The 21001-nt window shown below is 45.2% G+C and overlaps 2 protein-coding genes across 3 annotated transcripts in view; one reads left to right on the forward strand and one right to left on the reverse strand.

Moving 5' to 3' along the window:
* The first annotated feature begins 4443 nt into the window (after positions 1-4443).
* Positions 4444-8845, forward strand: Rasl11b (RAS like family 11 member B). Its single transcript, XM_015481817.2, has 4 exons — positions 4444-4789; positions 5368-5424; positions 6485-6561; positions 7361-8845. Exons 1-4 carry the CDS (start codon positions 4648-4650, stop codon positions 7829-7831), a joined length of 747 nt encoding a protein of 248 aa, XP_015337303.1. The 5' UTR covers positions 4444-4647; the 3' UTR covers positions 7832-8845.
* Positions 8846-16074: 7229 nt separating this feature from the next.
* Positions 16075-21001, reverse strand: part of Scfd2 (sec1 family domain containing 2) — a 386233-nt gene continuing 381306 nt past the window's right edge. For both annotated transcript variants that reach the window (XM_015482103.2, XM_048784468.1), the window contains one exon: positions 16075-16482. In XM_015482103.2, the coding sequence (XP_015337589.2) occupies positions 16390-16482 (93 nt within the window). In that variant the 3' untranslated portion in view covers positions 16075-16389. The remainder of the gene's footprint in view (positions 16483-21001) is intronic.

The following is a 21001-nucleotide window of genomic DNA, read 5'->3' on the forward strand; positions in this document are numbered from 1 at the left end:
CTACAATATATATATATATATATATATATATATATATATATATATATATTTTACTAAAAAAGAAAAAAAAAGAATCAGACTACATTTTTTTAAAGAAGTTTTTGATTTACAGCAAAAATGAGAGAAAGGGGCAGAGAATTCCCACACACCTTCCCTCAACTTCCCCCACAATGGTATATTTGTCATAGTTAATGGAACCTTACCAACACATCATTATTATTCAAAGTCTATGGTCTATATTAAGGTTCAGTCTCAAGTGCTGTATATTCCATGTTTTTGAAAAAATGTGAAGTGTGTCCACCATTACGGTGTCACATGGAGTAACTTCACTGCCCTAAAGGTCCTCTGTGCTCCACCTGTTTGTCCCTCCTTCCCCTTCACCAGGGCCAACCACCGATCTTTTTACTGACTTTATAGTTATGCCTTTCCCAGAATGTCACATGTAGGGTCATCTCTACGTAGCCTTTTTAGACCGGCTTCTTTCACTTGGAGAATATTGCTTGTCTGGATGGACTAATGGCCTCAATTGTAGGTTTTTATCGACAAACATGAAATAAGAAGGATGTGATGGCCTAATGTCTGTAATGTCTACTGAAGAGAGATGGCTGAGCTGCCGAGTTCTGAGTGACGGGTGTGGCTGATGCTGCAGACCCATCCTAGTATGGCAGCAGGGAGACCATGGCTCCAGGACAATAGGAAGTGTGGGGACTTATTCAGTACAAGTGACAACGACTCAGTGATAACCAGTTGGTTCTAAAAAGGGACTGTGTTGACTCCTGTAACTGGATTTTCAGACATGACTGGATGTAGAGCCAGAAAAGATGCCACTTGGGGTTCTGGCTCTTTCTGTCTCTCAATTTTTGCCTTCTTCTAGGCTGGCTTCATTCTCAGGCACACTCACACATGAGGTAGCCAAGATGGTTCCCTGGAGCTGCAAATTCACCTTCTACCAGCTCCTTTGGCTTCCATGGGGCATGTTCCATGAAAGAAAGGAGGACCACACAAACCTCTCGGACCTCTTCTGTCAATATGCATGTCTCTCCTTAAAATTCACCAGGGCTCTTCTTTCCGTTCGCCTGCTGGGAACTATTCTTTGTTTCTTGAATTTGTTTTTGTGATGTGAGTGAGCTCTTTGCTTTATTCACTTATTCTTTCATTTCACAGTCTACAGATATTACTGAGTACCTTCTGTCTTTTGGCAGGGGATGTTTCCTCTATTAAGTGCTACCAGACCACCTTCCTCGACTCCTGCCCCTGCTATATCTTTGCATATCCATGTGTATTTGTACATCATACACAACTTTGCAACCTCTCAGACACTCTTTCACACATGCTTTAATCCAGGATGCTATATCCAGGCTTATAGTCCTGTAACTCCTGAATTTCTCTTATCAAAATCATTTCCTCACACTCTATTGAAATTGCTTGGTCACTTGTTTCTCAGCTAATTGTAATTGCCATAATGGCAAAGATTTGTCTCTCTTGTTGCCTGTGTAGACCCAAGACTCATGGGCATACCTATGGCCCAGAGGTTCAACAAATATTTATTGAGTTTATATTTTGGTATCCTAAGGGCTTCCGGATACTGAATTATCTTTGGGAGCTCTTAGGAAAAAGGTCAGCTCTGAATATCCAAGGAGGTGATAGAAACTTCACATGCTGAATTTTGTTTTTGAGACAAAATCAAAACCTGGGAAAACATTTATTTTTATTCCTCCTGAAATCACTCATATTTTAATCCCCTATCCTTATCTCTTTTAGTTCCACCAGAGACACAGAGAGACAGAAAAAGAAAAAGAGAGACGTTTAAACCTCTTTATAGCATACGATGTAGCAAACCTCTATTGTACCATAGCATACCATCTCATTGTGAATATCCTGGATATTTTAAATATTTTTGATGGAACATGTTAACATGCAGAACCATGAGCCACTAAGGTTTGCTAAGCAGCAGTGGATAACAGCCACTGGAAGAAATGATAGGAGTGTTGTGAAAGCAAAATGAGATTTTAAAATGCAATATCCTTTTCCTACAGCCCTCAATAAATACCAGTTCTCCTCTCCTGTCTCTTTCCTTTTCTTTTATTAATTCTTTGAATTTATAAGAAGGAATAGCTCTGGGTCATCATCTGAGATAGGTGGACTATATGGTAGATGCTTGGCATTTGAATTGCACTCTTTTCTTTTTTCCATCTTTCTTTCCTCCTTTCTTTTTTGTGTTCTTTAAAGTACAGCCAGATCATTTAGGTCCAAAATAAGAATACCAAATTCAGTCTTTGTGATGCAGACAGAAAAATCATAGGTTTGGTATAGCTTCATGGTAGTGAAAATCAAGCCCCAGAAGCTAAAATGATTCAAAGCAAAATTCTTCCCGACGACTTTTGTCATGTCTGTGTGTGTGGGGAAGGGGGGTGAAAAGCAGTTAAACAAATACTGTAGACTACATAATTATTTTACCATGTAAACATGATAGAATTGCAAGCTTTTTGGGAGGTGGGGTTTAAAAGTACAAGGTTACCTGTAATTATAGTCTTGCTAAGTTTGATTTTATAGACCAGCAAAACTCAAGTTTGATTTAAACCACACAGAAAGACATGAAGCATATTGGAAATGTTCTTTTTCTTTCTGACTCAAATGGCTGATCTTATTTCATTCTAGTGATCTCCCTAGAAGTGAACCTTTTATTATGGTTATTGCTAAAGTTGTGTCTTGGTAATTAAATTGCCCATCCTAGAAGGCTTGCTACCAAAGCAGTTTGAGATTATCTTTTTTCCCCAAAGGCACAGACAGAGGTTTATTTAGGAAGTAGATACACATTCAATGGAGAATGTGGGCTATCTTGAGAATGAGAAACCTTTGGAATAAAGCAACGGATACACATTTGAGGGACAATGAGTGCTATCGAGAGAGAGAGAGAGAGAGAGAGAGAGAGAGAGAGAGAGAGAGAATATTATTATCTTTTTATTTCCCCTTAAATTCCTTCAAACTTCTAAGCTTGGAGACAAGAGAGTGCATCACAGTCTTCACTGGATCAGGTTGGTAAATTCTGCTAAATACCTGGTCAGTTAAACCCAGCGTGGAATAGGGTCAAATTGATGCCTGATGTGAAGATAAGGGAATTGGTTTATCATACGTTTACATTTAAATCTTTAATGTGGATATCCACAAGACACAGAATTTGTTGGAATATTCCACAGGATAAAAGACTCGGGGAAGTCTGAGGTCCAGAAAAGCTGGAAGGAGGGTGCCGGGTGTATGGAGGTGATCAGCTTGAGAGAAGGGTGATGTATTTTGCAGTCAGTTCCAGCTACATAGGGTTGCTTGGAGGAGGAATTTGGCTTGCCACTGAGGATGCATTTCCCTGATGAGAATGTAAGGCTTGGAGCTCGAAATTTTATGAGTGCAGGGCCTACACCTCCCTTGGCATTAAGCCACTTTCAATTAACTCTTCTGGTATCTTGTGCCCAGAGACTAAGTACAGATCCTTTCGGGTTTCTGCCTCCCAATAGAGTCGGCATCCACAGACACTGCATTTGGGGTAACTGTTTTCTTACCATTTCATAGTTCCCCGGAGGAGGTGTGATGTGTGTGAGGCGCTAGAAAGCTTGTTCTATAATTACTTCTTGATTTGCCTCTTGGGGGCAGTACATGTGCTCTGCCGTGTGTGTGTGTGTGTGTGTGTGTGTGTGTGTGTGTGTGTGTGTATGTGTGTTTTCATGCCAGCCTGCGCTGTCAACAGAGAACGTGGATCTAGAGCAAAATGGGTGATACTATTTTGCCCCCAAGTCAAACATTACATTTTAGGGGAGTAGGTATGGGGACCAATTATTGTAATTGTAACTAAAATTTATGATCCAGGATGCCACTGCGGATGCATCCAAGTCAGTGCAATCACTCCCTAAATTAGGGAGCCCAGCAGCAGAATGCGAGGGAGCTCCAGTCCCCCCAAAAGCTCATCACACCCATGAGGTCCTGCACTGCCCTGAGCAGGTTCCCTAGGTAGGAGCAGCTGTCCAGAAGTCAGCAGAATTCTGGGACGGGTGGGTTCGTGGGCTCTGGGCAGATGCCTGGGAATGCCCTTCGAAGCCTGGGGCCGCGCTCCCCCCAGGAAGACAGAGAACAGGATACCCTCACTCAGCCGCGGGGCCAGGACATTTCCCAGGGTCTGAGACGCCCGCTACCCCGCGGCCACAGCAGCTGCCCACTGCGGGCGCCGCTGGACCCAGCCCGGCGCTCGCCATTGGCTGAGCGGTGGGCTCCGACCTACACGTTGCTCTCCTCGCGCCCGCGGCCCGGCTTTGCCCTCGCCTCACGGGGCCCAGGCACAGGCTCCAGGCACTCGCGGGGGCGCCGGGAGCGCGGAGCAGCCTTGTGGGCGGAGCTGCGAGCAGAGGGCCCTGGGATTGGCCGCGGGAGGCGAGGGCGGGGCGGGCCTTGGAGAAAACCAGGCGCGCGCCGCCGTTGTGCAGTCCTAGCCCAGAGCTTCTGCTCTCTCGGTTCTGTGCCCGGTTCCTTGCATTTCTTACTTTTTAATTTGTCTTCTTTACCGCGGAGCGCCCCGTCCGCGCCCACTCCTGCATTGCGCCGACCTCCTCCCGCCCCGCAAGTCCCGTCCCGCGCGCGTGGTGCAGCCCGGCTGGAGCGGCGATGCGCCTCATCCAGAACATGTGCACCATAGCCGAGTACCCTGCCCCCGGCAGCGCCTCCGCCGCCGATTGTTGCCTAGGGGCCGCCGGCCGCAGGCTGGTCAAGATCGCCGTGGTGGGAGCCAGCGGCGTGGGCAAGACCGGTGAGTCCCCGCGCTCAGGAGTTGGGGGGCGCGCAGTCCAGGGCAGGACGTGGGAGACCCGTGCCGAGATTTGTGGCTTAACCAGGCGTGGGGAAAGGTGGGAGCTGCAACTGGACCGCTCTCCCGCAGTCCCGCCGGGATTGCTTCAGCAGATGAGGGTGACTGGGATCCAGATTGGCCAGATGATTTCCCGGCCACTACCAGCACAACGGGGGTTAGATCTTTGGGGTTTAGAGCCTTGGGCGATGTCTAGCAGAGAAAGGGAAGTTAGTGAACATAATCCCTCCCAGAGGTCTCTAAAATTAGGGGAACGTTCGCTGCTGGAAGGCTTAGGTGTGGCTGGCTGGACTTAGAGGAGGGGGTGGGCCACAAGACCCAGCTGGCAGAGCCATAATTCATCAGGCATGTAACCCCTTCGTCCTGTCTGTCTGGAAGAAGGGTCAAGGAGGTACAGGGTAGGAATTTCCTTCGGTGGCCGGCTGTGGCTTTCTCCAGGAAAGTTGTTTTCCAGATGGGGGGTGGGGTGGAGAGTCATCCAATTCCCGGGGTTAACCCTCTTTCCTCTTTCTGACCTGCAGCTCTGGTGGTCCGGTTCCTCACCAAACGATTCATTGGTGACTACGAAAGAAACGCAGGTGAGGAAATGTGTTGAGGAAGATGCTGTCAGGAGTACTGCCATTCCCATTTCTCAGTGCCTCCCAGGCAGGTTCCTTCAGAGTGACAGTCTGAGAGCATCAGGATTCTGGCACTTACAATTCTACATGTCCCTTTATACGACCCCCGCCCCCCTCCCCAAAAAAAAAAAAAAAAAAAAAGGGTCCAACCCATGCCATCTGCCTCATTCCATTCCAGGCCCATTCATCATTTTATCAAGTGCCTGAAAGTATTCTCCTTGGTATGTTTTAACTATAGGGACCCCAGTTGGAAGCACCCTTTGTACTCCAGGGCCTCTCCCTTCAAAACAGGCCTGCAAAAGTCATAAAAAACATTGGCCAGCTCCTCCCCCTCCCCTCTTCCTCTCTGCTGGCTGCCTTTCAGAAGTGACCTTTTAAAGCAAAGGCCAAAGGACATCAGTTGTAAACCTAAAGTTCTCTTAACAAAGAAAATAACTGGATGGTAGAGTTTTAGAAGGAGAGTTCCTGAATAAATGAGAGGACAAATATTTCAATCCCTGTGATTAAGAATAGCCACTGGGAGGCTTAAGGGCTTTCTACCTATGCTCTTTTAGCAAATTGCTTAAGTCCATAGAACCTATGAATTACCTATAGGGGATTATTTGAAATGAACTATGCAGGCCATCCCAAGATAAGATATGGTAGCCTTCTGCTTTGATGGAGAGTTGATAATTGTTGTGCCACATTTTTATTACATTTGATGTTAGCTGGGCATTACTAACCATATTTGCTTACTGAGCCATTATATCTCATGGCCCAAATATAAACTTCTTGTCAAAGAATGGTAACATATTAAAACAGAAACCCCACACAGGCTGAGCAACAAAATGTTCTTCAAGGAAACATTCTAGGGTTGAGTATATAATTCAGTGGTAAACTACTTGCCTAGCATGTGTAAGGCTCTAGGTTCTTCTCAGCAACATACATTCACCCCCACCACACACACGTTTTAAAAGTTTTAAAAGTTGCACATGAAGGAAGATCATAATCTCTTTTTTTGTCTGTTTGTTTGCCTTCATAGGTAATCTCTATACCAGACAAGTCCAGATAGAAGGTGAAACCCTGGCGATTCAAGTTCAGGATACTCCAGGTATTCAGGTGAGAAGCATTGAGACTTACTAGGTCAAGGGGAGCTTAACTGTAGAATTGTTCAGTTGTTCAGTTGTTCTCAAACTGGAAGGGGAAAAGACTTGAGGAGTCAGGTCTAGACTTTTACATGTTGTTTGACACATTAATTGTATCTGGCTGTTGGTCAATCTTAGCCTGGTCTAATTTGGGAGATTTGGCTAAGAGGCAGAATCCTTCTCTTACGAAGATTCAACACAGCAGGAAAGACTAAACCAAGCACTTGGAATTGGCGGTGATTCCTTGCTATGGTTAAAAAGGTCAGTTTTTACATATGTGTTTTTGGCATTAAAAACCAAATATCTAGGTATAGTCTCAAATACTTGGAATCACTTTTATGTTATGGAAAGTTACTCTATAGACAAAAGAGCCATGCTAGTGGGTTTTTTTTTTTTTTTTTTCTTTTCTCCCTCTCCAGAACTGGGCAGTTATCCAGGTTTAAATGCTTCCAGCTCCTATCTTTACTTCCCCAGACTTACTGTCTAGCCAGTTAATTTCCCATTTTGTGCAACTACAAAGTCTCTCTGCATGGAGTTCTCTGCAGGTCAATTTTCCACTTGAGTGTGGTGAGCTGCACTGTTATTTATTCCAACTCTGTGCAGCTGGATCAACATATTGTCAAGAAAGCTGGAGTGTGTGGGGATCTAACTTGTTTATGACCTGCAGCCCGGCACTACTGTGAAGGGCTCTTTTGAATTTGCCAGCCACCCAAGCCAGGGTACTGTGCGGCACTGGCACTCCAATTCACCCTGGAACTGCCTTTCTCTTCCAGGTCCACGAGAATGGCCTGAGTTGCAGTGAACAGCTGAATCGGTGCATTCGCTGGGCAGACGCCGTGGTGATTGTTTTCTCTATTACTGACCACAAGAGCTATGAACTCATTGGCCAGCTCCACCAGCATGTCCAGCAGCTCCACCTGGGCACCCGGCTGCCTGTGGTGGTCGTGGCCAACAAAGCTGACCTGTTGCACATCAAGCAGGTTGACCCTCAGCTTGGACTTCAGCTGGCCAGTGTGCTGGGCTGTTCCTTCTATGAAGTGTCTGTCAGTGAAAATTACAATGATGTCTACAATGCTTTCCATGTCCTATGCAAAGAAGTGAGTCACAAACAGCAGCCCAGCAGCACACCGGAGAAGCGAAGAACCTCTCTCATTCCCAGGCCCAAGTCACCAAACATGCAGGACCTGAAGAGGAGGTTCAAGCAAGCTCTCTCTGCCAAAGTGAGAACTGTCACCTCTGTCTGAAGCAGGCCACTCAAGGGGATTTGGTCTTCCCGGGAAGAGGGCCTGAGGTTCTTCCAGTGCAGGAATGTTGGATGTTGGATGTAGTTCATGGTTCCAGAGAGGGCTGGAGCAGAGGTGCCCAGAGGGCCTAAGGAACTGCTACAGAAAAGGAAGTGTTGTTTGGAGCAGGGGACAGGAGGACAGATGGATGAGGCTTGAGTGAGCCCATCGAGCCGCTCTGAATTATGTGACATATACTGTGTCTTTTCCTTTCGAGTGAAGAGGGGAGCAGACTGGCTTTGGCTTTTGTTCTTTGCCTTGTAAATGATGGTCAGTTGTAGTTTCACCAAATATACTGATGTGATTAATAGTGGGAAGGAAAGAACAAATTAAGCATTCACAGCCCCCTTTTTTTTCTTTCTCCCCCTCCCCCTTTCCTGTTGGATCAGCATGATTTGCATTTTTGGAACACCGTTCCTTATAGGATACCTTTCAAACCTGAAGGATACCCAGATTTCTTTAAGAACAAGGAGGAAGCTCCCCCCCCCACCACACACACACAAAAGGTGGAGTTTATGGGCCAAAATATTCTGTATACAGACAGCATAAGCTGTGGTTTTCAGGAAGGCGCTGGCTCTCCTGACACAGAATGGGCATGCCTGGTTGGACATGTGTGAATAGCTGTGAACTCAAAACAACTGAAACCCAGACAGACTAATTGTGAGACTGTGTAGTTTTTTTTGTTTTGTTTTGTTTTTTAACTGTTGCTTGAAGTACACAGAAACAAAACTTGTCAATTGATTTTGGTGTGATTCAATTCAATGGCTCACGGCAATGACGTCAGGTTGATTCCTCAGCCTGGCTGAATCGTGGCTTTGGGTGGCTAACATACAAAACACTATGTTGCAGAAAGTGACCTGATGCCGTGGCTACCCACCAAATCCCCTACCACAGATGCACTTTAAAAAGCCACTCATGTTTTGGCTGAAACTGTAATTAATTTATTTTATGTACAATAAATCTGATTTTAAAAGAGCAGACATCTGACTTAGTCTTTATTGAAATTTTAACCCTCTGCCCTTCAGATAAAACATCACTCAGTATCTTCTATTTCTTGGGCATGTTGAGTCAGGCGTTATACACCTTTCGGGTTATCTCTTAAGTCTCCCAATGAACCATTGAGGTCGTTTGTTGGGGTGTCTTTTATTAGCATCTCCATTTTATAGATGATGAAATTTAGACTTACGGAGCAAGTTGAAGAACTGAAGGGCCACAACCTGTGAGTGTTGTGGACTGTGATTTGTTTGGCACTTTATTTATTCTCCAGAGTAGCTTATGTCTATTCATTTCCTTCATGGTCTTCCAGGTAAACCTAAGACGAATGTCTTACTATGTGAATCTCGAAGCAAATCCTCGAGGGTAGAAATGCTTCTATACAAGATCAGTGCTTCTCTATGTGATTTATTTGGTAAGCCTCTTTGGGTGCGCAGTTCTAAAAATACACTTTATTCTCACTGGAAAGCTCACAGCCACCAATGTATGGCTGCTCAGAGGTACTTCCACAGAGCTTTCTGCCAGTGTGTGTGCAATGACTGCTGGGCCTCTTATCTGCTCCCACCTGGGCCTGGAAGCCTTTTTCATGCAAGCTAAGTGAGTCACCATCTTTGTGGGCAAATAATCGCACCTTCTATTTGAGTAGGGTTTTCACATACCTGATCTTGTTCAATCCTGGGGTAACCCTGTGAGAAGGGCGGGGGAGGTGATAACACCAATTTGCAAATGAGAAAAATGCACTCTGAGTTTTGAGTGGTGTCCTCAGGTTCATAACAGAGGACCTGAATCCGTGTTTTCTGAATATATTCAATGTTCTCATGATATTGCTGCATAGGTTGGGTGGTAGTGTCGGGGGAGCAGCCACTGTGACTAGCTATTGGGGTCTACTATCATGTGGACCCAGATTTTCAAATCTGTTTTCCTGGAGGAAAAATCTGACTGTTCTTGACATTGATGCTCAGGTGATGCTCCAAAGCTTCCTCATATGCACTTGGAGTCTCACCTCACCTCAAGGGTGCATATGTTGGGGACAGGGAGAGGAAAAGTTTCCAAGAGGAGACTAAAAACATCTCAGTACAAAGGCAGAGCCAACAATCTCTGACTGGAGTCCTCTCCCTTCATTTATTCTCATTCTGTGTGGTTGTGTTAACAGTGACCAGTGAGTGGGAGGTTAATCTGTATATTTTTTTCACAGGGTCTCTTCCCCAGGTTCCAGAATGAAAGGAGGTAAAAGCTTCCCTGTGGGTGGCTTTCTGTGGCAAAGGTGCCTTTGCATTTGTCACTGCCATGCTGCTTCCCCTTCCTTTCGATCAGCTCCACACCTCTGTTTGCATTTGGCTGGCCTCCTCTGCGTCCCTGGCCTCTGCTCCTCACTTCCTCACCCCTGCACAAAACTGGGTCTCACATGTCATCTCCATGTTCCAGCTTTAGTCCATTTAGAGGGATACAGGGGTTTGTTTCAGGCTATTGGGGGTGGGGAATGGGGAACAGAGGTAGACACAGAAGCAGAGTCCCAGCCAGAAACCACCCAGGGCCTAGTTCTGCCACCATCTCAGGCTGACTCCACTATTTATAGTGGTGCGGAATACACAATATTTTCTTTTCTGAATTCAACCTCATGTTTCATTATTTTTCTTATCTCTTTTATGATTAGTATTGTTTCTCATCATTTCATCCCTTCCATTTCTAAAATTTTCTAAACTATAATCAGCTGGCTCTGAAAATCAGCCCTTTCCCTCCTGGGGCAGGGAAATCTCTCCTTTGCCACCTGGCAAGGGAAGGCAGGGGTGTGGATGTGTCTGGGTGTGGGGCAGTGGAGAAGGGGAAGGAATTCAAATTCAAATTTATTGAATGTTTACAACTTGCCACATTACACATGCTCTCTTGTAATTTTTTGAAGAATCCTTAGAAAGGTACTATCACTTCCATTTTAAAGATGAGAAAATTGAGGCTCAGAGATGGCCCACTTAGGGCCACATAGATGGTGACAATGATTGCTTCCACTGTGTTTACTGAACATCTAGGTGCTGGGCATGGTGGGAGGTTTGAAATAACAGACATTTTCTACAACTCTACCATGCATCTTTAGTTTCTTCTCCTAAAAAGAAAATGGGAGGTTCACAAGAACCAAGTAGCCAGCCAGGCTCTGAAGTGGCAGATCCAGGACTCCATCCCAGGTTCTTCTGATGCCACAGTTTAAAACTCTGGGGCCCGCTGGTCCCCGTTCCTTGAATTAGACTCCACCAGGGACCTGCCTTCCCCACTCTGTTCTGGCCTGGGCCTGCTTCCTTCTGCTCCTGGCTCCTCCCTGGCCAGTCCCCCTTTGGGGCTAGGCCACATCTGCTCTTGCCATCAGCCAGCTGCTGCTGGCCTCCAGCCCCCTCGGTAATAAAGATGTCCAGGCAGGAGGGGCGGCCACGCAGCCCGTCTGTCTAAGAACCAGCCGGACCCATGTCTGTCGTGATGTCTGGCTTTCGAGTTTCCTCCCTGCCTCAAATCAAAACCATTTGCAGCCTCTGCAGTAGGCCAAGCAGGGGCTGTGCAGACACAGGGATGGCTGATATGCCAGCCTGGCCAGCTCTTAACCCCAAGGCTTAGGAGCTATGGATGTGTTTATAGAGAGATCCTTGTTTAGGAGAAAAATGGGATTTCAACATTCATCTTACACCCCAAGAGGGAAAAAAAGAAATCTATTTTCTGGGCAAATGAACAAGCTTGTGGGCAAATCCCCACAAAGGAGTAGTTGGGAAACTGTTATCTAGACTTGGCTTAGGGGGGATGGGATGGTTCAGAAGTCTCTGTAGAGAAAACTCACGACAGGCCCAGAGCAAGAAGGGGTGGGGGGGGACACACAGCCCAGAAGGAATCATGGAGCTTGTCTGGTTACAATAAATAATCCAGGAAAACTGGTGTTGTTGGCACTCCCTTGAAAGTCTAAAGAGAAGATTCCAGAAAGTTCTTATTGTCCTCATTACTCCCAAATTTGAGAAGAGAACTGGATTACAGTTATTGCTGATGATGGCAAGACCCCAGCCACCCAATGCCTTCTTCTCACACAGTCTGCAAATCTCCCATCGTCTTGTTTGGTCTCCTTAAATTCCTTTGAAAACAGAGATGGAGTTTCTTGATGTTTCTTGAGCAGGATGAAGACAATGTTTATAATACTGGATTATTTGTTGTTAAGATTTGGTTTCTGGTAACCAGGGTAAAATAAATAATAGTGGTCTCGGGGGCGGGGAGCTTGATGGAATTCTTTGTTATTTAAATGTGGCTGTAAGTAGGGGCCCTAGGAGAAGCAGAATATTTGCATAGGCCTGGCCCTGGGGACCATGCTGGGCTGAGTAGTTCTGGAGCTCTGCCAGACTCTTGTTTGCAGAGGAGCTCCAGAAAGAGGCTTACAAAAGTACAAGTCAATTGCTACAAAGTATTTATACCTTTATCTACTGTTGTTTATAAAAAGTGGCCTCTGAGGTCCTTGGCAGGAGATTTGCATGTTGGCATTGACTCTGGCCAGCCAGTTCAGGTGGTAAACACTCACGCCAGGCCTGAGACAGAAGGAACAGCACTACCACTCAGCTCTGCATTTCATGTCACCTTTGGGTGGCTGACATGGGGTGGGTGATCCCCTCAGAATGTCACATAGGACACAGGATAGAGGCAATGAGGATGGTTAGAAAGGAGTCAGGCGGGACAACACAAGAGTAACATAATTTGAAGTTCAGATTTACAAGTCACTTTCACATGCCCTGATCACAAACAGCACTATTAAATCAATTATTAGACCTTGTCCACAGGTACACCAATACTATGCTGCGTTTACAAAAGCATAACAAGGAAGAAAAAGAATACCCTGTCCTGATAATGGTCAAATGGCAGTAAATTACCCCCGACTGGCAGCAGTCATGCCCAGTTACCAACCCAAAGGAGAAATAAAAACACCCTCTTAGGTCATGTCCCTGTACTGTTGATCTCACATGTGGAATGCGCCTGGTTAAGATGGTGCCATCACTTGTGCTCTACTCTGTCTCTCAGTGTGGACTTCTTTCTTTTTCTCAATGAGTTCAGTATGTGCTTCACTTTGACCTGTCCTTAAATTCCTTTCTGTGACAACTTCAAGAACCCTAATGGCTAAGTTCAAGTCCACCTGCCTTTTGGGGATCTCCTCGGAACCCTCATCCCAATGACAAATGGACACATTTGGATAAGGGTGAAATGGTAAATCAGGATGTCAATCTCAGATTCTCTATAACTATTTCTGAGTAATGTTAGTGATGGAGAAAGGACTCTTGGAGACAGATGGCCCTGCACGAGTAATCAGATATTAATCACCAACGGTGGTGACTCCAGTGAATGAGCTTACCTCATGCCATATTCCTGCTACATGTGCATCAGCTCTTTTAATTCTTGCCACAACCCAGTGTAGTAGGTCCATTGTCCTCCGATGTCATTGTCAGCTAAGACCAGGAAAAGTGAACCACTAAGTGAAAGAAGTGGAATTGGAATGTAGCCATGAGACTGGGCTACCAATACTGCTGTCAGGGTTATCTCGTCTTGGAAATGTACTGGACCAAGATATCCTCCATTTTTCATCTCCAGAGTGCCTTCAAACTTTTTATTCATTTATTTTTGCTCTCCTCCTGGCACTTTAGCATTTTGTAAAGTAATTTCATCGGTGACTTCAGCAGTAAAGACAGACATTGCTCGGGGGGTCATATGCTAAGCCATTGTGTTAGCAATGGCTCCACAGCATGCCTCCCAAGAGGTGGTACTATTATTATCTGTATTTTACAGATGCAGAAACAGGCTTGGAGGGATCCATATTGCTCTTAGTGGCAGAACTGACCCTGAGAAGGCTTCGGAGTTCTGTTCTGTACTCTGTTCCTTTGTAGTAGGTGAAGAAGGTAAATGGCAGCCCCTCCCTTGCCTGAGAAATGAGCACAGAAACAGTAGCAGAGAACTTCCAAAAGGGACAGTGGTTCCAAGAGGTTCCAAGATGTGCCAAGGGGACAGTGCTCCATTTCCTGAACCATCATCTTTTTCCTTATTTACTGAAGGCCCTTTGTGGGATTGATACCAAGTTTCTATGATGTTCCTGCTTTTTAACCAATCAGCTGTGTCCAGTCCTGTGCCTCCTGTCTTCTTATTCAAAGCAAACTGGCTAAGACTCACTTCCTCCAGTTCACCTTCCCTCCAAAGCCTTCTGCCGTCTGCTTGTTCGATGGCTCAGTTCCTCCAATCAGTGACCACAGTGATGGAAACAGATTATAAACAGCACTTTCTCCCCACCACTGAGAGGCTAGGCCATGTTTAATGTGGCCATGTTTAATGCAGTATTGAGACCATTTTCAGGACGTGGTAACTACTACATAGTAACACTTATAATTAGTCACTTTCTCCTATTATTATATAAAAGTAGAAGATTTTGAATGTTCTTCTGTAATATAAAAAAAATTAACTTGTAAAAATACAATTGAAGTCACAAAAGTGTCAGGCGCAGTGGCACACACCTGTAATCCCAGCTACTGGGGCAGCTGAGGCAGGAGGATCACAAGTTCAAGGCCAGCGTCAGCAATTTTGCAAGATCCTGTCTCAATAAAAAAATATAAAAGACTGGGGATGTAGCTCAGTGGGAAAGTGCCCCTGGGTTCAATCCTCTTCACTGACTACACTCCAAATTTAAATTTTAATACCAAACAAAAATACAAGTTTGGTATTAAAAAAGAAAAAAAAAAAATACAGAAGTATACAGAAAGCGAGACTCCCTCTTTTCATAGCCCTCCCATTGGATATTTTCCCCTAGAGGTAACCTTGTTAGGAGTTTGGTTCTATATTTCTAGAAAGCTTCCTTTGCCTGTAAGCATATGATTTGCAACTTAACCTTGAGAAGATACTCACATAGGGCCCAGGCACAAAGGAAGCACTAGTTGCTTGTTCTGGGAGTGCCACCGAGTCAGGGATGTGTCTCCTCATGCATAACCATGTTTCGGAACCTAATAGAGGGCCTGGAATGTTATTGCAGGTGCTCACTCAACATGTGAGAATGAATTCAGATTTGAATTATATTACAGGTTTCTTCTAATTATACCATTTTATAAAATACTAGCCTCTGCTAACATCATAATGTCTTTGGGGCTACTGCCACTTTCTTCCTCATTCTGATAACTTTTAGACTAGCATGATAAAAAATAAATAAGTATATGAAGTCTCTGACTTTTTTTAAAATACTTGTTTTTTAGTTTTTGGTGGACACAACATCTTTATTTTTATTTTTATGTGGTGTTGAGTAACGAACCCAGCATCCTGTGCATGCCAGGCAAGCGCGCTACCGCTTGAGCCACATCCCCAGCCTGAGGTCTCCGATATTTTGCACCAACAAAGCACTAGAGTGAGGGGCAAGAAAATGAATGTCCATTTCTATAAAAAAATCTTCACAGTTTTTAAAAAAAATTTTTGTAATTAAATACTTTTTAGAGAACTAAAATCAGATAAATGAGTGTTGTGGTTTAGTTTTATTTCCTCCACCTGTTCAATTCATGTTAGAAACTTTTTCAGCTTTATTCCCTTGTTTCAAACATCTTTTAGAGATGCCAGAAATTTCCACCAATTGTACACCTATAAATGCCTGGGTTCCAAGCAGGATTTTTTTTTTTTTTTTTTTTGGTCTTTCTTTTCTTTTTCCCTAGGGTTCTCATATAATTTCACTAGGTGGGTCTGGGTTTTTCTACTTCAGCCAGAAAGAAATTTTAAACTTGCAGAAAAGATATGTATTTCAATAGGAACTTGAAATCACAAAGGCCGTGGGGGTCGAGGTCCTGATCTAGACTCCCTGGGACAAGATCTCTTCTACTGGGCCTTCCTCTGTGGGGGAGGAAACCTCTAGGCAAGGACAGCGCTCCCCTCGCCCTCTCTCCCACTGCTGTTCTAAGGAGCCTGGCAGCTCTGCCTAGCCAGCAGGCTGGAACAATGTGGCCCTTTGTTAGGCAGCATGATTTACAGCACACAGAGGCTGCCCCAGCGCCACCCCTCCCCTTGCCCGCCTTTTCAGAATTGTTTCAGATCAAGGGAGAAACAGAGCCTCAGACGCATCTGCAGCATGCCCTCCTTGGTTATGTAATCTTAAAGAAAAGCAAACTTTCCTCACACTCATAATTCTAAAGCATGCCTAAATTTTTCTTGGCCAATTCAGATCAAAAGACTCATTGTCATCTACCCACACTTACCAACAGGCTTTTATTTCGAATTAATGAACTTACAGGAAGAATCACAAATAAAGAGTGAAATTATCACTATTAGGTCAGCTAAAGAGAACTTGACACTTTTAGAAAAATGAAAAAAAACAACTTAAAAAAATATACGAGCAATCCAAACAGAGTACCTCGCTGCTCAGTTATCAAGACTCTTCCGGCAGAATGTGGTCATACCCACAATTAGCAACAGGGACACTGGTTTTGGAGGCATATCTGGAATGGGGACAGATGACGGTATTGGTATTCCAGCTTGGGCAGGTCTTATCTTCTTAGCAGTTGTCAGAAACCAAGGTCTGGATGTAGTCGATCAGTTGCAAATAACAGCTCGGGAATGTTAAGTGGCTTCAGGAGCCGTGTGGACAGTAGGATCACCTAACAACAGGAAGGGCAAACACACAGCAGAAATTAGGAAGGTCAATGCTGGGTTATTAGATGATGAGAAATAAAAATGCACTGCGTGTCTTTGGAGGGGTGTGGAGGGAACCTCAATGAAAAAAGCAAAAGGTACAGGTTGAATATTACCTGGTGCCAGTGTCCTGGATGGAAGGAGGGATGCAGTCTGGGGAAGGTGGCCTGAGGGACAGCTGGGATGTTTACCAGACCTTTAACCAATGGTGTACATAGAACAGCTAAGAAGAACCCTGGGTGCACTGGAGCGGCTGGGCCCAGCCACCACCTTGCTGCTGAATTGAATGGTGGCCTTCCCATACAGTAATTTGACCTCAATATTGAGGTTTCTTCCACTTTCAGGAAGTCTTTGCTCCTTGAAGGGAGCAAATGGAGGCGAACCCAAGGTGGGGAATGCTGTTGTTGGGGATGACGATGATGACTCTATTAGTTTCTCCATATCATAAGCCAAATGGCTTAAATAACAGTTCTGGAGATGAGAAGTCCAAGATCAGCCCATAAGGTTGGTTGCTTCTAAGGGCTGCAGGAAGAATTTGGTCCACACCTTTTTCTCACTTCCCTGTGTTTTCCCTTCTACTCATGTTTGCCACTATGTCCAAATTTCTCCTTTCTATCTGGACACACTCATATTGAATTGGAGTCCATGTGAATGATCTCATTTTAACTCAATCATCTGCAAAGACCACATTTCCAAATAAGGTCACATTCACAGGTCTTAGAGGATGGGGTTAGAACTTCAACATCTCTTTTTTAGGGGGAAACATAATTCAATCTGTGATAATCTTGCTGATGATTGCAGCTGATGTTCACTAGTTCTTATGCTACACCAGGTTCTGAGGACTTTCTCTAATCTCCATTTAATTCCTCAGCATACCCTTATGGAATAGTTGTTATTATTCCTATTTTGTAGACAGAAAAACAAAGTACAGAAAGGTTAAGTAGCTTTTCCAGGACAAATGTAAGTGGGTAAGTCAGGAGCCGTTGAGGCTCCAGGATCACCTATCTATCACCAAGGTTCTGGGCATGGCTGCTCTGCTCCTCTAGTCCACATGAACCTTTGGGCTCTCTGGCCCCTTGTTGGGTGATGCTTCCAGCTCCCTTAGCCTGGACTTCACTCTGGGCTGGATTTCTCTCTGGAACACTGGGAGAACCTGATCCTAGGGCTGGGGGTGTGTGTGTGGTATGCTTGGTAAGTGTCCAGTGAGGTTCTGCCCATGCAGGTGCTGTAACCCCCTCAGCAAGGAGGTGACTACAGGAAATGGGGGAGGTGGTACAAGAGTTGGAATTTCCCAAGCCAGCGTCTGAGTGAAGGGGATTCCAGGGTGGCAGCATGACTGGGCTTCACCTGGCGATACTGCCTGGCCCTGCTACTTTGGAGGGGAGCAAGTTGGCCTGGACACATCCCATCCCCTTCTTCCCATCCCCTAAAGTAGTCCTCAGTCCACTGTTCAAAACAATAAAGTAAACAGCTCCCATTTCAGCTGGTTCACTGATGAAAACAAAGTCTACATTCCTGCATGGAGGAAAAGTGGAAGGAGCTAAGAAAGGAGAAAAGGAGGTCTTTCATCATTTTCTTTTAAAGAAACAACTTTTAACAGTTTAATAAAGTTTTGTCTTTTTTTTTTTAAGAAAAAACACTAGTTATTGGAAACATACAGTTTACTTGTTCTTGAAAGATAATCATTTAAAAAAATAGATGGCTAATGTCTTACCGCTGAATGGTATTTTGGCAGAAAAAACCCATGGAATTTGTGCTTGCCATTTTTCCTTGAAAGCAGACAAAGAGTATTTGAGGACACTGAGCAAATATTAGCATCCCCTTATCACCCACGCGTGTGGCTTAGACACTGTGGGCCTAGAGAGGGTCTCTTCTCATCCCAGGTCTGCACCAGGCCTAGCAGGTGAGTGGTGATGGTGGCTACTAGGCCAGAGCCCACTGCAGACCCTGAGTGATCCCAACTTCACTGCTGATAGGCTACTGTAGCCTAACTTCAAGTCTCCTCGCCTCAGCTATCACAGAAGGAAAAGAATGGCCTGAGCTCCCAGGATTGTCATGAGGATTACATAAGCTCCTGTGTGGAGAGCACAGAAAGTGCTCAGCAAGCGTCAGCTGCTGTTTTACTGTCATTTTTTGTTTTTTTTGATTGGGTCACAGGCCTCCTTTTGAATATTATGTAAGTTAAGAACTCTCTAGAAAAATACACATACGTTCATATATAACTTTTCAAATGCAGTTTTAGGAGAGGTTGGTGGACTCCTAGGGATTCACAGAACACAATTAGGAAGCCCATTTAAAAACGCACACATAAAGGCAAAAATTCTTTGCACACTCTCTGGAAGCAGAGTCTTCTGAGGTAAGAGAGGCCATTAATGGCTAATATACCAAAGGGCCCAGCAAGGCAGCACCCCCTGTGACTTGCCAGTCCCCATCATACAGCCAGCCCCTGCTGTCCTGACGTCCTTGGTTCTAATATAAAGCTAGTGGATTCCTCATGGGTGTGAGGGCTGCAGCGAGTCTCCAAGGTGGTAAAGTTTGCTGGCAGAAATGAGGAACTAGAGATTCAGTTAATGTCAACATTTCAAGAGCATCAATAACTGAACACCTGAGAGTGAAGAATCTATCACTCTTAGGTGGCACGCTGGGCTCCTGACCATGGCCGACAGAGACTGTGGATTCACTGTCCACCACTGAGCTGGCACCCAAAGACCAGGTGCCTCACATCGAAACAAGCAAGTATTTACACACACCCCAGGCAACAGCTTAGTGAGAGCTAAACCAGAGTGTCTGTGGCCCACTCTGTGGAGAAGTGAAAAGAAACAGATGGAAAACAGAGGCAGCTCATAAAGTTAGGTGGCCTTTGAGGATGGGAGAAAGCCAGGCTTTCTCAGAGTCTTCCCAGGAGTAAGAGGTTAAGAGTAAAGGTTCAGGAGCACCCAACTGGAGCTGGAACCCAGCTGACCCTGAAGAAGTTGTTTAATCACACAGATCCTCAGTTTCCTCATCTGTTAGGTATAATTTTCATGAGGATCAAATGGGAACATCTGTGTAAAACATTGAACACAGTAGGCTCCAGAGGGGCCGAAGATGGAGGTTCTATCACCGTCTTGATCACCATCACCACCATCGCCACCCTCACTATTTGCTTCCTCTGCTGCACTCCTCTTGCTGCCCTTCCTCTGCTGTGTAGCTGCTGTCACTAGGGCGATGCAGGGGAGGTGGAGTTGCCAGAACCTTCTTCTCCACCAAGTGTAAATCTGAGGGTATTACTCACAGGCTTCAAATCCTCCACCTCCTCACTGCCCTTTGATAAGCCCAGCTCTCTGGAGAGTCTTCCAGGCTTCAGAATCGGCTCCTAGCTCAGCTCTTCACACCCCACCCCCTGCCTTCATACCCCTCACCATCAGTCCATGCTCCAGACACCCCAAATTATTAGCAGTTTTGTAACTGGCTTTTCAGGGACAATTTAAAAAGTCTGGAAGAAGGTTTCCCTACTCTTTGGCTGAAGACATCTCAGTTGTCCTTCACTCTGCTCAGGTGTCACCGCCTCCAGAAAGTCTTCCCAGACTACCCTCCCCCAAGACTGTGTCCTCATGGTGGTTTATAATTCACAGCTTTCTCCATTTCCTCCACTGGGCTTCTTAGCACAGTTCCTGATACAGAGCAGGTCCCTGATTTAGTGAGTTCATAAAGAACTGATGAACAGAAACTGTACAGCGAAGGAGGCAGGGAGTTTAGCAATGGTCAACAGGAAGGTTTTCACTCAGAGAAGCTCTGGGAAATGATGCTCCAATGGCTCTGGTTTTCACATGAATTCAACAAAAATCTACTCGTCTAAAATTCCTATTAAAGAGCAAGTGGGGTCCCCTAGCTAAGTTCACACACAGTAAGACACCCTTAAGTATTTTTTTATCTTAGGCATTTTTGACATTCAGACTGCTTTTGAGTATTTCAGGGTTTTTCTAGTTGGTTCAACTAAAGCCATTTCTGCACAAATGGACTCCAAATGGGGAAGGAAAAAAAGACACTCAAAAATGAAAAAGAAAATGCTCAGAAGAGCCTGAGACAGGCCTATCAGATGACGCTTAGGTTTTTAAAACTCAGCCATCAAGTGGGTGACAGGAGACAAATTAAATATTATCTCTAATGTCCTTTTAGAGAATGGCCTGCTATCAGGCAGTGAGAGTACTAACGCAGAACCCAGGGCGGCCCCTGTCCTGGCCACCAGGCCACGCCTGGTCTCTGAGCTGTCTACTCCTTTGTCCCCCTTTTGTGTCTTTGCCCTTCTTCTCCGCCTCTCCTGCAGGGCGACTGCAGGGCGTCACTAAGTGTGGCTAGCAGTTCCATGGTGGAGTGTTGGGACATGGAGATCCTTCATTAACAACAGGCATCTGGGACATAGCAGAAATCTGACATGAAAAAGAACTGTGCTGGCTGACTGAGTCAGGGGCAAGGACATTACGTAACTCAGAGCCAGGGAACTGA

Source organism: Marmota marmota, unplaced genomic scaffold (assembly GCF_001458135.2).
Source record: "Marmota marmota marmota unplaced genomic scaffold, marMar, whole genome shotgun sequence".
NCBI classification, from domain to species: domain Eukaryota; kingdom Metazoa; phylum Chordata; class Mammalia; order Rodentia; family Sciuridae; genus Marmota; species Marmota marmota.

Excerpts from the sequence above, each read along its gene's own strand:
- Rasl11b (XM_015481817.2), top strand. The coding sequence starts at position 4,648 with ATGCGCCTCATCCAGAACATGTGCACCATAGCCGAGTACCCTGCCCCC. Across the intron at positions 4,790-5,367 it reads CAGCGGCGTGGGCAAGACCG|CTCTGGTGGTCCGGTTCCTC; the intron begins GTGAGTCCCCGC and ends TCTGACCTGCAG. Across the intron at positions 5,425-6,484 it reads TGACTACGAAAGAAACGCAG|GTAATCTCTATACCAGACAA; the intron begins GTGAGGAAATGT and ends TTGCCTTCATAG.